Source organism: Mesoplodon densirostris, chromosome 9 (assembly GCF_025265405.1).
Source record: "Mesoplodon densirostris isolate mMesDen1 chromosome 9, mMesDen1 primary haplotype, whole genome shotgun sequence".
Lineage (NCBI taxonomy): Eukaryota > Metazoa > Chordata > Mammalia > Artiodactyla > Ziphiidae > Mesoplodon > Mesoplodon densirostris.
The window spans coordinates 11,320,522-11,336,871 of NC_082669.1; the positions used below are offsets into that span (position 1 = coordinate 11,320,522).

At 32.0% G+C, this 16,350-nt stretch overlaps 1 protein-coding gene across 2 annotated transcripts in view; it reads left to right on the forward strand.

The window, feature by feature from the left end:
* SEMA3C (semaphorin 3C) overlaps window positions 1-16,350 on the forward strand; it is a 184,429-nt gene that overhangs the window by 104,578 nt on the left and 63,501 nt on the right. For both annotated transcript variants that reach the window (XM_060107565.1, XM_060107566.1), the window contains exons 6-10: window positions 6,566-6,656; window positions 10,660-10,779; window positions 12,167-12,309; window positions 13,620-13,734; window positions 16,000-16,069. In XM_060107565.1, coding sequence (XP_059963548.1) covers window positions 6,566-6,656; window positions 10,660-10,779; window positions 12,167-12,309; window positions 13,620-13,734; window positions 16,000-16,069 — 539 coding nt within the window. The remainder of the gene's footprint in view (window positions 1-6,565; window positions 6,657-10,659; window positions 10,780-12,166; window positions 12,310-13,619; window positions 13,735-15,999; window positions 16,070-16,350) is intronic.

Genomic DNA, 16,350 nt, shown 5'->3' on the forward strand with positions numbered 1-16,350 from the left:
AATGGCCATAAAAAAAGTTTCAATCCCTTTAAACACAAAATATATTACATTTGGTTCCTGTCTGCCAGGTTACTTCAAGTGTAGCCTTTTGCCTTCAATTAAATATATATGTTTCTGAATGGAAAATCTGCAGAAGATAAAGGAAGGAGAATGGTATAATTTCATAATTACTCAGAGCATAAGGTGTTGATAATATGTGCTCCAAATTATAGAAATATTGTAGTATAAACTCACTTTCTCAAATCTATTTTAAGTAATTTCTTATTGATTATATTTCAAATTTGGTAACTTTTTATGAGGTCGACACCTGTAAGAGATGTATAAAGCAGGATGACAAATGCCTTAGCCGAAAAGAACTTTATATAATTAATAAATCATACTTCCATTTTAGACCAACATTGGTCTACACTAGGCTATTATAGCTTTATTTTTACATTGGTTAAAATGATTTGGGGTTCTGTGAACAAAAGCATTTACTAAAGACTAAATACATAGCTAACTGTATAGTCAAATATAAGGCTGGTTGAACTTCACCTGTGATATTTAAGACTGTGTTTATCTCAATTCACAATTATTGACTAAGGAAACTATGCATTAGATCAAAAGAGTTTTCCTTATTCTTTTAATGAAACATGTTGCTTTACTTAATACAAGTATTTTAAAACTGAATTCTTTCAAATTAACTTGCTTTTGTTTCATTATGCAACTTAAATCTAGAAATTCCAGTCCTTAAATAATACCTTAATTCAATTTTAGAGGTTAGAATTGTAAAAAAGGATTAAATATTGCTACCAATATACTTAATTAAGTTTATTTTTCTTTAACAAGGATTCATCCACTTTAGTACTAACATAATTGATCAATGATTTCCTCTATAGTCTTATTATTAAATTTTTTCAGACGTAATTTATATGCATCTATCTTTCAATGAATAAAAAGCCATTTAAAAATAAATGAGTAATTATAATTTGACTCCAAATTTAGCCATTTACAAGTAGTTTAACATGATATGAAATATTAAAATTCTTAAACAAAAGTAAAGCTATGCTTCTTGGAAGAATACAGTTGGCTGTGTTGAGCTTGTCATTAGAACCACATGCCTGTGATCAGCTGATTAAATAAACTAGTGGCCCAGACATCTGCAGTCTGTCAGACACTCCACTGAGGGCTGTGCAGTCACTGTACAGGCCAACAAATGCATAGCAGTTTTCATATTTTAAATAAAATAATTTTCCCATGTACAAATTGCCCACTATACACTTCAGGGTTTAATTGGGAAGTTGGTCCAAAAAATAATCTCCTTTGGAAAACCAGCATGGAATAAATTTTAATCACTTTACTAAATATGAACTACTTTAGTCTCACTTCAAAAGATGTGTTTCAAAGGGGAATCATTTCCATTAATTAATCTCTTTAAATAATATCTTAAAAGCCTATTTAAGTGTGAAAAAGATTATGAAATTTTAAGCTTTTTGTTTTCCTTAATAGTCAACTCAAGTCAAAGTGTTTCACCACAACATCATTTTTATATATCTGTAGTATATAAATAATAATATAAATATAGAATGCACAGTTTTATCAAACATCTTATGTATTTATTTTCTTTAGTTTAGAATGAAAGACCACATGATGCAGAAAGTTGTATTTTGAGAGAATTCTCCTTATTCATCACTAGCATTGTATTTTGTAGTGATCAGAGGTAGTACTTACTGCTAACACCCTATGTTAGTAGTAAGATATGGCATTTTTCATGTATTTGAAACCACTTTGAAAGTGAACCAGGTTAGGGTGGCACAGTCATTAAGTATTCCTGTTTATTTCTGAGACACTAACTACCATCTTTTAGTCTGCCTGTCTAAGAGCAATTTATTGGTTCTCGGAGAACATTTTATAACCCTACTTCACAGTTGGAACACCACGCACTTTCATGAGACTCTAGGGCCCTTCCATTATTTTGTGAGACTGATTCAGAGCTTCCCTAGAGCAATTCAATGGTGTCCATCCAAAGGGCCTACAATCTTTGCTACATAGATTCCTAACCATAGTTCTTCTCTTTTATCCACTGTCTTCTGTTTCTGGAAAAAAATAAAGCAACACAAGTAAATGATGGCTTTAACTAATGAATAAAACATTAATAAGAAACAATTATTGGTTAATTGTGCTGCACGTTCTTGGAATGTTACCTCTCATCTCGGGTTGATTTTATCAGATGCGTCCATAACATCAGTTCCCATAATTGAATACTGTTTAAGCCCCAGATGCTGCCACTCATCAAGCAGATAACCTTGCCTTTGATTGCCCAAGAATATCACAGGCATTTGAATTATTCCATGTGCTTTTTGAACAAAATTAATCACCAAACTTTTATATTTATGCATCTTTTTGTAGCTTTTCCCTTGTCAGAAGAATAGCTGGGCATTTTCCTTATCAGGAAAGTTCTCTGATCTTTAGCCTTCACTGTTTTACGTCTTCATTCCCTTTCCCCTGTATTTACTCTTTTTTTCTTGTTTAACAATAAGTTTTCTTTCTTGTGAGGTTTTTTCAACTCTTCTCATTTCTCTCTCTTTTACTTTATCACAAAACTTCTCAGATTAGTAGGCTATATTTTCAGCTTTTATAATCCTATTTTCCATGTCTTACATTAAACCTTTCTAATCTGTTTCATTTTCACCCATTAACTGAAACTCTTCCCTAATGACTAAGATTCTCAGTGATCAAATGGACTCCCCTAATCAGCATCATTTCTCCTAGACCAATCTATGACATGTTGGTCATGCCCTCTATTTTTCAGTGCCATTATTGACGTCTGTATCCATGGGATATTTTGTCATGCCTTCTTTCCTGATTTTTCACCACATACTCTCTTTCTGGTCCTATTTTTTCTCTTATTGATTCAATCTACAACTATGTATTTATTTAATAAGAGTAATGGCAGAAACAAAATCATTTCAGAACTTGTAAGCTACCTTTAAGATATTGGTCTTTGTCCTGTGTCCAAGAAGAAGCAACTGAAACAACCTTAAGCAGAAAGTGCCATGAACATAATTGTGTTGTCACTTGTATTTTACATTACATTGATACTTTTGTTGTTCGTTTTTTATTTGTTTGTTTGTTAGCTTCTTTAATTATAAAGTTGCCATGAACTGAGATGAGAAACAATGAAGAGAACCATGTCTGAGGTTAAAATTATGAGCCTGGGTCTGATTCTGTTGAGTCTGAGATGCTGCTGAAAGATACAAGTAGAAATATCAAGTAGGCAGCTGAATATAAATTTGGCTATATAAATGTTTGAGTAATCATTTCATAAGAGTAACTGAAGCCCAAACAAAGTGTAGGTTTAATCATGAAGAAAGAGTATAGTATGAAAAGAATGATTATGACTGAGACTTGAAGATCTCCTAACTTTAAATGGCCAGATGGAGGAAAAGGGATCTCCAAAAAAGACTAAAAAGAAACAACAAGAGGAGAGAGAAAAAAAAAAAAAACAGTGTGTTTGTTCTGGGAATAAAAACAAGTCATTTAAAAAAGATAGAAGTGGACAACAATCTCAAATACCATTGAGAATCCAAGAAAGAAGAGTTCTAAAAAAATGAGCACTGAATTGTGTACATGATAGTCATTAGGGGTCTTGCCAAAAAAGGGTTTCAATAGAGCAGTTGAGGTTGGATGCCCAACTGAAGTGGATTGAGAAGAAAGTGAGAACTCAGGAAATAGTGATGAGTATATGTAATTCTTTAAGAAATGTGATTCTCAAGGAGAGTAATGTATAAGAGCTGAAGGGGTCGTTGAAATAATGTTGTAAAGGATACAGTTAATGAGATTAAAGAACAAGGAGAGGACTTCCCTGTTGGCACAGTGGTTAAGAATCCACCTGCCAATGCAGGGGATATAAGTTTGAGCCCTGGTCCAGGAAAATCCCACATGCAGAGGAACAACTAAGCCCGTGTGCCACAACTACTGACCCCATGCGCCACAACTACTGAAGCCTGCGTGCCTAGAGCTCGTGCTCTGCAACAAGAGAAGCCACCACAATGAGAAACCCACGCACCACAATGAGAAACCCGTGCACAGCAACGAAGACCCAATGCAGGCAAAAATAAATTAAAAAAAAAAAAAAAAAAAAAGAACGAGTAGGGATAATGGAAAGTATAAGTTGCCTAAGAAGACTGGGTAAGATAGGATCTGAAACACTGGTGGAAGGATTGGCCTCAGAGTAAAAGAAATATTTCCTCTTGTGTATTAGTGGATGTATTAGCGTATAGTTTATATATTTGGTAGTGAGAAATTGATGCCTCATTTAAGGGCTTCACTTTCTAAGCAACATGGTTGTCAATCATATGAGCTGAGAATAAATTGGGAGATTTGACAATAGTGGCAAAGGTTTGAAGTTATCAATAGAAGAACCAGTTGACAGAGTGTCTTTGAAAGGTTGCTGAGCAGTGTAGAGGGTTCATTTTAAGTTGATCACAAATCTATACTATGTTGAATACACCTTGTTGGATAACCTTTGGAAAAATGCTTAGAAGTTTGGAGGCAGGTGTGGAGAATGTAGATAGATGTGTCTTTATAGGCTATGGGTGCAATGAAAAAAATTACAGATTCAAGGAAATTAATATTGATATTTTTGCAGAAAAACTTAAAATTAAAAAGCATGGAATCTAATCTATCAAGAAGATAGAAGGCTGATAAATTGTAAAAAGTAGAAAGGGTTCTTAGGCGATGAGTTTGAAGAATTGTTGCAGGGTGTTTGAATTAGTCATTATTCAGATGGATCACATCCCTTCCTGGGGATGACAAGGTCTAGACTATCACTGTGTGAGTACAAGGAGGCTATGCAATGGAGAAGGAAGTCAGTGGTGAGCAAGTGGTGCCTAAGCAATCTCCTCAATTCCTGCAGGGCCAGCTGTCACTTTTTTAGTCAAATCTATGTATGACTCTGGCTACACAACCAAGTATACTAAATTGTATTTTTTTCCTGCAGGTTTATCGTTGTTTAGTTATTATATAAATGATGACCTCTTGGAAAGCAGACATAGTTAGGAGTCAGGAGACTGAATTTTAATTTTGCTTTTGTCACTATTTAGCTATGGGTGATCTTGGACAAGTCATATTTTCCTCATCTTTAGAGCTAATCCATGAAGAGCGTTGTGTTATAGGACCGTTCTAGGCTAGAGCACTGTGATTCTTTTTAAGCTCTCTAATTTCCCATTACCTCAGGGATTTCCCGCCAATACCTCACACTCAGTATAACAAAAATGAACTAGTTTTATTTTCTTTAAAGAGTCAAAACTTCAGAATAAACTTTGTTTTTTTCATCTTCTTGAGCTACCTCCAATTTGTTATTGATTGCCAAGTTCTGTCGATTTTCACTTTACAAATCCTCTTACATCTTTACCACTCTTACCCTGACCACTGAGATCCTGGCATGTCAGATTATTATTACCTAATTCCTGGACTACTGCAGTTCAAAACAAGTTTGTTTTCTTGAACCCAGTGTCTATCTTTACAACCACCATTCTCAATCTTCTTAAAGCACAAGTAAGGCCCAATCTTCTTAAAGCAATGTTTTGATCCTTTTATTCCATGCTCAAAAATGTTGAGCCTGCATTTCATTCAGGATAATTTTGAAAAGCAGCTTGATAATTAAGGTCCTCCACCATTTAATGCAATCTACAAATGTGATCATTTTTCTTTGATTTTTAGTAGTAGCTTTTACTAACTTTATATAAGAAAAAAGATAAATATACCAACAAAATGCTCCCTCTCAGTGAGGCTACGCTGACCATTAAATTTCAAATTGAACCCACTGTCCCCCTATCTGTGGATTTCCCTAGTCCCATTCCCTGCTTAATTTTTTTCCTAAGCACTGAGTACCATCTAACATACTTCATATTTTATGTATTTATTATCTTTATATTCTTTATTTATAGTATCTGTCATTAGATTATAAATTACCTACAGGTAAGGATTTTTGTCTGTTTTGTTTACTCTACCCCCAATGTTTTGTCAGTGTCTGGCAAGTAGTAGGTGCTCAATAAATTTTTGTTAAATAAATAAATGAATGAGTAAAAGAAACATTTTAATCTAAATTATGAATTACTTTGTTGAATCTAGTATAATGCTTTATATAACAAAATAAATGGTAACAAAATTTTATGTTTAAAAAAATCTTGATTATTTTGAAAGTTTCATAATCCTCATACACATTGTTTCTCTGTAATCAGTTTTCTTCTTTTGGCCAATGTTCAACATACCTAGTTAAGGTTTACAATGATCCTTGATTTCCAAGTGTTTTTTATTGATGTTGATGTGAGAACTTGTTGGATCAGCTTTATGGGGAGTGTAGTAGGATGTGAACTTGACCTGCTGAGGTTAGCTTTATAACTTACAAATGGATTCTTCATATAGGCCAAGAGAGTCTTAATATAGTAAAATTGGGAAGGCATAAGCAACCAAGTAGAAAGCATATTATTTATGATGATGCTTTGTTTTACTAAAGAAAAATTGGTTAACTAAGATAAAGTAATTTATCATTACTACATTTCCAATTTTATCTGTAATAAAGGACCAAGTTTTCATGATTGACTCCAAGTGTGAATCCGGAAAAGGACGCTGCTCTTTCAACCCCAATGTGAACACAGTGTCTGTTATGATCAGTAAGTGGAAAATAAAAGAGGGAGGGGGAAATATTTTTTAAAAAAGGAAATTAAGGAAAATAAATTCATGATACCATATGCCCATTTTGGAATGCTGCATGGATGATAGCACCTGAGTAAAATAATAGAAAGAAAGTTTTGAGAAATTTTAATTTCTCGTTTCCAAGAATATTCATGATTAAATGATAACCATGTATTTTTCATCTAATATGACTGCTGTCATTTGTAGAACAAGTCAACCATTTAAAAAGTGTATGTATGTATATAAATATATTAATAGGTATTGTGTATATGCATACATATATTAATATATATTATAAAGTAAATTTCGGTGTTTTCTGTAGTTGTTTTTCTAGTATTAATTATATTCACTTTTTCTCATGTTTTAGTAATCTTTTACAAATGATTAAAACTGGTATTTCTTTCATGTGAAATAATAACAAAGTGAATGTGTTAGCCAAGTACATTCTCTGTGGATTGTCTAAAAGTTGCTGTACTAAAAAAGATGTGCTCATAAAATCACTTTTTTATTTTCTCATTTTTTATAAAATATATCAGTTAAGAAGCAGGCCCAGTTGATTGCTGCTATACACATTAGTAAATCAATGTCCTTGAGTCTCAATCATCCAGTGCCTTCTATACCTCACTTAAAAGACATTCTTTTCTGGCTAATTAAGACACTTCTAGATTATGTCTGACTTAACATTAGTTGACTGTGGGACAAATCTTGGATTTCAGTATGCCGATTATATAGTAAATGCTTTTCCCTTTTTGTTTCTCTATGTATTGCCAGTGGTAAAATTGCATCATTTGACAGTAGAACAGGTGGAAAAATAATTAATTTGTTCAAAACCCTTTGCTTTGATTCATTTAAAAAGGCAACTCATCTTTCTTTCTCAGATCTGGAAACTAAATTAAGACAAATACATCCAGCACTGACTGAAATGTGAGCTTGGAAATTATCCAGTAAATTATTTTCCTATAGTCATTCAAATTGGGCAGGGAGGAAATGAAAATGTATCATTAGGACAGAAAAATTAGAAAGCTTTGAAACTTCAAGATATACAATTAAGTCTGATGCAGAGTATTTTCAAATAAGTTTCTAAACATTATTTAATAGAATCAGTGTCTCCAAAAGTATTTTCTTCATGAGGAAGAAAATTTTATTCACCTTTAGAAACTGTAAGATTTGTATAATACTAGATAAATATATAAAGTTTTCACTTATTTCAAGTTAAATGCTATGAAAATAAACTTCAAAATTCTAAATTATTGTTAACACATACTGGAGTTTTATCTCATCAAATATTATTTAGAACAAAAAAAGGTTAAAACAAGGCAGTATAAATTTTCCTATTAAACTGTAATAAGTCATGTAATAGTTTTGCGCTTTAGAGAATTGGATTCATTTCTGAAATTAAACTTGTTATTGCTCTTTATTTTATTTATTTATTTATTGTTTTTTTGTGGTACGCGGGCCTCTCACTCTTGTGGCCTCTCCCATTGCGGAGCACAGACTCCAGACCCGCAGGCTCAGTGGCCATGGCTCAGGGGCCCAGCCACTCCGCGGCATGTGGGATCTTCCCAGACCGGGGCACGAACCCATGTCCCCTGCATCGGCAGGCAGCCTCTCAACCACTGCGCTACCAGGGAAGCCCCCTATGCTACTTTTTAATATTTTGATTAACATTACAATTTTTACTCTCAAAGAAAATCATTAAACAGTTTGCTTAACTTGAAACCTGAAACTAAAAAGAGCAGGAAGCTGTATAAACTTATATTTATCATCTTATTTAGTCTACTGATTATCCCTGTAATATTATCTCTGATATTGTGCAATTTCATTTGTGTACTTATCTCACTTTGCCATTTGACATTTTATCATTTCTGTTCAATTGCAGTGCACTAAATAACACAAATTGGTTAAAATATTTCTATCTATTAAAATGCCATGAAACGTTGAGCATTAGAAGAATTTCAAATTACATAATATAGCGTGGCATCTGGCCCAAAGTGCTAGTGTTCCTTGCTATTTTTAGTAATTATTGTAGCACAACAAAGTCAGATGACATCTCTTAAAGAACCTCTTCAAAGCCTCATGAGATATTTTTTAGTCAGTGGAAGTACAACTGGAAAGCAAAATATTTTTGGATTAAAGTTTAAATTGAGCAACTTTATCTTTGCATAAACCCTACAATGAAATTCTGGAAAAAAAGAATTTCTACTCTCAAACAAAATTCTTTCCAAAGTGACATTAATTAACTATTTCTTACAAAAAATAAAGCAGAAACTTTATTATCCTTAATTTGCTATTAAAATTGCTGAGAATTTAAGACAGGAAATGAAGCCAATTAGCCATCTAACTCTTTTGTAATGTTTAAGACATAACTAATAAGGTGGTATGCAGTAGGGTTAGAATCAGTCCTGTCTACCATAAACCATCCTCTGAGTGTCCTTTTATTTTCCTTCCTGTAAACAGATACGATAATTCAAAGCTGTGCTAATAAATCTATTGAATATCAGGAATTTATAACCTCCTATTTTGGGCATAATTGGATAGAACAAAGCTGTGAAATAATTAATTACAAAGTATCTCAATTTAACAATCATTGTATCTACAGAATACTTGTGTAGATGCTTCAAAATGTTCACAAAATTGTAAAGAAGCTAAATAGCTCAAAATTCTTTCAGGCACGTTTTGTTATCTCCCTATAATCTGTTCCCATGGACTTCAGATCTCTACCAGGAAGCAGAACTTGGCGACACAATGCCCGACATATCCACTTGCTAACTGGTAGGGGTCCAGTTTGTGACCTGGTGAGCACATATTAAAAACATTCCATTCTCCATTCTATCCTAGGCCAACTGGTATTGCTTATTACTAAACAGTGAGCTTGGAGTGCTTTAAAATGTTTCAGTCCTGCCAAAATGACCACAATCTGAAGGTAGCCAGGGGAGTAATTCTAGAACATTAGTCAAAGAATGCAGCTGCATGGTAGTTCAGTGGGCCAAACCTGATCAATTTTATTATTTTTTAATAGATACTTAACTTGTACTCAAAGGTCATACATACCAATTTACTGCTTACTCGCCTTACTAGAATAAAAATTAATGTGGATCTTAACAAATAAGCAAAATGTCCAGTGTTGTGCACATACAGATTAACATATCTTATTTTGTCATTAATAATGATAATTTAATTTAATTTTACAATATCTTTTTTCTTATCTTTAAGTTTTATTTTATATGTTAAGCCATATATGGCTTATTAACATCATATTATATTGTTAACATAATGTTATGTGTTGCAATTGAAAAAGTAGCAGTTGTTTACCTTAGAGAAACCTTCTAGCATAAAGATCAAAACATATACATTTAATGATGAAATTGTTTTATCATTAATAGTACTTTGACAATTTGATGTGGCATCCATCTCATGAAATAATAATAATAATAACTATTATTTTCAATCCATTTAGTAAAATCATAGAGTTTTTAATATGTACTGTGAACTTTTGATCATAATCCAATTCCCATAGAAGTTTGAGACTCAGGGTACTAAATGACTTATCCCTAATTCCCAGTTTAACTACAGCCAAAATTAGAAATCAAGTTTTCTGACTCTTACAGAATTTTTTATTTATTAAAGAAGAAATAATTAAGCCATTTCTTTATTTTTATACCTATATTATTTCTGCGATTTCGGATACACACTACACTATATAATCAAGTTTAGTTAAGTATTTAATATAATTAAGTACAGGCAGAGGAATTTTTATCTCTATATCAAAAAGATTGTTTTGGTCATTATACAGGCACTAATGAGACCAAATTAAACTTTATCCAATTTTTAAATTTGGTGGACAATGGAAACCAATTAACAACTATAAATATTCTGTAATATGTGTCATGATCTAATAAGCAAATTCTCCTTGATTTTAAAGATAGCCTTAAAAACAGTTAAGATTTGCTTTTAATTTTGTTCACATTTGCTTTTTCATAGATGAGGAGCTTTTCTCTGCAATGTATATAGATTTCATGGGGACAGATGCAGCTATTTTTCGAAGTTTAACCAAGAGGAATGCAGTCAGAACTGATCAACACAATTCCAAATGGCTAAGTGGTAAAATAACAGTTTATCCATTTTCTGAGAATCATACTTTAAACTAATTTGTTTAACTTCATAATGAAAATTACATTAAAATGGTTAAAAAGTTAAAATATGAGTAACAACAATTCTGTACTCTGTGACTTTAAATATTTAGGCTAAATAAGTAAATGAAATGAGCCATATTTCATATTCTAACTCTTTATTAACAATCATAGAACTATCATAGGATATATGAAGAAATAAAATTGACAGTGATATTCATCGTATGTACCTATAGACAAGAATCTTCTCCAGTTGTTTAATTGTTGCATATTACAATTAAACATCATTTATTTATTTGGTCTACTTGTATATTTTAATAATGCCAAATCTAAACATTTTCCTAAATTTATGACAAATATAACGAATAGGGCATATTTAGGAGCTCCTATTTGTTTTATGCTTAGATTCTAAAATTATAAAGCTGGTATACATTACTTTTTCACAGTTTGACTAATACTTAATGGAAATCATAAGTATGATAATTTTATGATTATCAGTGTTCAAATGTTTTCAATTTTGGGGGTCACATGGAATTCACATCATGAAAAGTGCTCATTTGACTTTAATGTACAATTCCAATCAGTTGCTGTTGTTTCGAGGAAGAAGAAACCACTAAGATCTTTGTCATTTCACCCTGGGGAAAATTTAAGCTGACCTTAGATTTGGCAATTCACTTAACATTGCACAGTTAAGCATGAATCACTACAGTTAAGCATCTTATTTCACTGACAGACCAGCACAAGAAAGCAGTGATTGTCCATTTACTTCTTCAAATTATTCCTCCAGTACATCTGGAAATAGAGTATTCTAAAAATTGTTTTGTTCTTGAAATAAGGAATCCCTCTATGTCTTCAAATGACTGCATTTTTTCCTTGAAAAGTTTCCCCTTCATTTCATATGCTGTATTTTAAATAAAATGTGTTTTTCAGATCATGGACTCCCAACTCCTCATTCTGCTTCAGTGAATTTGAGTTTATATGCACTAGATTGCAAACAAACTTTTTTTTCTGTGAAACGACTATCAGATCCCATGGGAAATAACTGGTAGAAAAGTTTTTCCATATTTTAAAACTCATCAGGCACAAAGAAGTTTTACAATTAGTGTACTTCCAGAATTTATTGCAGACAGAGAAAAATAGTTTAAGCTTTATATCATAGCTATACTTTATGGCACTTGACATTCCAAATGCGGTATGTTCAGTGAATACAATTGCTTGCTTTTAGACTCTTTGGCTATGAATATTGAATTGTTCCTTTATACCAAAGATGGAGAAGGCATGTGCCTGTGGTCTACTTGGATGGAGAGTAGATGGATTTTCATCGTGAGTATATATATCGTCTTTGTATTTTTTTCTAGAACCTATGTTTGTGGATGCACATGTTATCCCAGATGGCACTGATCCAAATGATGCTAAGGTGTACTTCTTCTTCAAAGAGAAACTGACCGACAATAGCAGAAGCACAAAACAGATTCATTCCATGATTGCTAGAATATGTCCTGTAAGTGTTAAAGTTGTTCTAATTTGAAGAAAGACTAAGAAATTCAAATTATGTAAACATGTCTTCTTTTTCCAATAGTTTAATCTTCCTACTTTTTAAATCTACAGTTACAAATTAATAAAATATTAAAAGGAGACATTTCGATTTAATGTTTATTCACATCAGTCATACAAGATAAACACACTATTTTGGAAAATAATTTAATCCAAGGAATATTTTGGTTATGGTTTTACACAAATAAACAGTTTTGATTAATTTTTGCTTTTTTCCATTTAATGCATTAGTATTAAAAAGAAATTGCTGAATTGTATATTATAGAAAGAAATAGAACAATTCTTGTGAATAAAATACAGCAAAACATCAGTAAGAAACAATTATTGAGGAACTGTCTATAATAGTGAGAATTAAGAAATGCTTTAGTAAAATACAGTTCTAATTACAAACTGATCAAAATGTTCTTGTGTATCAAGAGTAAGTATACATAGAAACAAAAAAACTCATGATGTCTTCTCACATAAGAATATTACAGGCTTGTCCTGACTCATTTATGATTAGCATCTTCTGTGCAAAAGTATTTCTTAAAATCTTTAGTGTTTAAAATAGTCTATTTTTAAACATTACAATATTCCAGTGATTTTGGAGCTTATCTGCTTCTCAGTCATTTGAAACAAGGCAGTAAAGCCAGCTGATGATGTGAAAGGCTTCAGGGAGTACAGAAAAAATGTCATTCAATAGAGACTATTTGTGAATGATCCAAATACCATTTTCCCTGCCCTGACCAGAGAAATATGTATATAAGGCATCTGATTAGAAATATTAAGGATTAAATGATAATGCAGAGAAATGAAGGAGAGAAAATAGAATTATTGGGGACTATTTGGTGTAAGTATAAACCCACTGTCCTGACCATGGTAGAATCTGCACGCTTCCCTATATACAATCATTTATGTTTGTACTGAAGAAAATGAGTTATCAAGAAAAGGCAAATTAAATTATGTAGTCTCCATAACAGTTTACTCATATTTTTATCAGAAATTTAGAAAGTGTTATGGCATATATTTATCAAATTCATTTTGATACATTTTCAGTTGATATCATATAATAGGAGAATAACAGTATAACTAAGGCAATTTTTAAAAAATACTATAGATCTTAAATATTCCTCTTTAACTATTGATATACAGATTTGGTTAACATTTCCACCTTTCAGATTATAACAAATCCCCAAGTAGTAAGAATCCAAGGTAAATTTTAAATACACTTCAATATTTATTTAAGCAATCTGAAATGTGTTTACAAAATGGTTTCAGAATGACACTGGTGGACTGCGTAGCCTTGTCAACAAGTGGACTACCTTCTTAAAAGCAAGGCTGGTATGCTCGGTAACTGATGAAGATGGCCCGGAAACACACTTTGATGAACTAGGTACATAAATGTGAGATTGAAAAATGTTCTTGAAAGAGAGTTTGTAAAGTTTACATATTTTAATAAACTCTCAAAAGAGAATGTATTTTTCATGAATGTTTTCAGCATAAATAAGTGCTGATTTGAATCAATGATCTGGATACTGTTCATGAATTTCCTGAAGTATTTTTTAATCTGTCTTGCCCCTAAGTGCACTGCTGAAACATTTAGTTCATTGAATCCACCATGATATATGAATCCACCATGATATATGAATCCACCATGATATATGAATCCATGTGTTTTGTTTGTGTGTTTGTGTGAGTTTTAGAGAGAGAAGAGAGAGGTATTTATATAATTTATATATAAGTAATGATATGTTTGTGCTTTTCTAAAATAAATGTGTATTTCATATATATTTGAATTCTGATATTATGGTTTAAAATCAGTTTGTATGAGAATACAGCTATATATTTTTACTATAGTTAATGGACAGAATAGAGGTTAGATGGAAAAGTGTCAGAGTAGAAAGTAGACTTGTGCTCCAGTTTTAGTTATTCTTGGTGACCCTGGGACTAAATATTCTCAGCATGTGTGACATGAGGAGGGTTATACTTTACAGGTCAAATAAGGGCTGACAATCTGATACCTTTCTGCCAAGGAGCAGTTCTCTTTTTTTTTTAAATTTAATTTAATTTAATTTTTTATATAGCACGTTCTTATTAGTTATCTATTTTATACATATTAGTGTATACATGTCAATTCCTATCTCCCAGTTCATCACAGCATCACCACCACCCCCATCCACGCTTTTCCCCCTTGGTGTCCATATGTTTCGAACAGTAGAATAACTTGGTACACATAATAGTATCATGTTTACTAAGTGCCATTTAGAAATGACTTTTATTTTGCTTTAATCCATTAAAATATAAAATGCTGGTTAGTCTCAAATACTGAGGCAGGTGATGAGGTAAGCAATAAAAATGTATTATAATATGGAAAAAATACTAGTTCTAGTAACTACAATAACTGAAATAGTTGGTCTCCTCAAAAGCCATTATGTTGATCATAGAAACACAAGTTTTTATTTCAGCTTTTCTAGAAAAAAAGTTATAAGTATGATTTCATGTTATAACCTAGTTACTCATTATTTCCCCCCAAATTCTTTGCAAGTATATTTATGTTTCAGTGACTTAGAATGTTTCAGTCTTTCCCGTTTTTAGGGAGAATAGACAGTGCCAGCCTTTTATGGAAAGACTAGTGGTTATTAATTTATTGCTTAAGAGGTTCTAAATTTATTGTGAATAACAAAATACATCTTTCTTTATATTGGTCAGCAAGAATCTTATTTGCAAAAAGGTCACTAAATCCAGATCTTTCTTGTATTCATAACAATTGGTTATTAATTGGAATTTCCTATCAGAAATTTACTTCCAGATTCTGTTATGTATTACTGTACCTTACGATCTGTACTTTTGCCTTTGCCTCAATATACTTTAAAATTCTTGTTGTTAGGGGTATTATTGATTAAATAAAAATATCACTAGCAATTTTGACTAAAAGACAAAAAGTCTTATAAGTCATTGTGAAAAAGTTTTCTTCCATGTTCCAAATTCTAACCCTAGATTAAAAAGAAATTGAGGGCTTCCCTGGTGGCACAGTGGTTGAGAGTCCACCTGCTGATGCAGGGGACACGGGTTCATGCCCCAGTCCGGGAAGATCCCACATGCCATGGAGCGGCTGGGCCCGTGAGCCATGGCCGCTGAGCCTGCGCGTCCAGAGCCTGTGCTCTGCAGTGGGAGAGGCCACAACAGTGAGAGGCCTGCATACCGAAAAAAAAAAAAAAAAAAAAAAAAGAAAGAAATTGAGATTTGTAATACTTTTAGAATTAAAAATGTAATATGTTATCATTAAGGATATTTAGAAAATTCAGGAAAAAAGAAGAAACAGGAAATTTTCTGTAGCTTTGTTAACCAGAAACACTCACTGGTAATCTTCTTATTGTATTCTGATGTATAGTTTTAAGGTTTACATGGTTCTGGTCTATATTAAATACCATTGTGTCTTTTCTATTTAATATTATTTCATTAGCATAGTTTCCGTAAGTGTTTGTATAACATTTTATTTAATTTACTTTACCATGTGCTTATCATTTAGTTGCTGTCAAATTATAATGATGCTGCAGGAATATCTTTCTGAATAATACGTTTTGTAGTTGAAGTTATTTCTTAGGATAAATTTTTTAAATATTTGGGAATCTTAAACATTGATATTTCCCTTTTATAGAGGATGTGTTTCTGCTGGAAACTGATAACCCAAGGACAACACTAGTGTATGGCATTTTTACAACATCAAGGTAATTATTAAACATTTACATTGTATGAGTTAAACAATAAACTTTATTAAGTAATAGTAATTATTATAAAAACATTCTTTTCAACTCTTTAATTTTACTTAACACTTAGGATGTAACTCTCTCATTTTATTACTTTTGCCTGATTACTAAAATATAGTTAAGCTGAACTCAAAGTTTCAAAATAGTTTTGTATGGGGTATTTATAATGCTTATATGCTATTTTTCTCAAAGAAAGGAAAATATAAACTACAATGCAGGGATAATGTATATAAGCTATATTG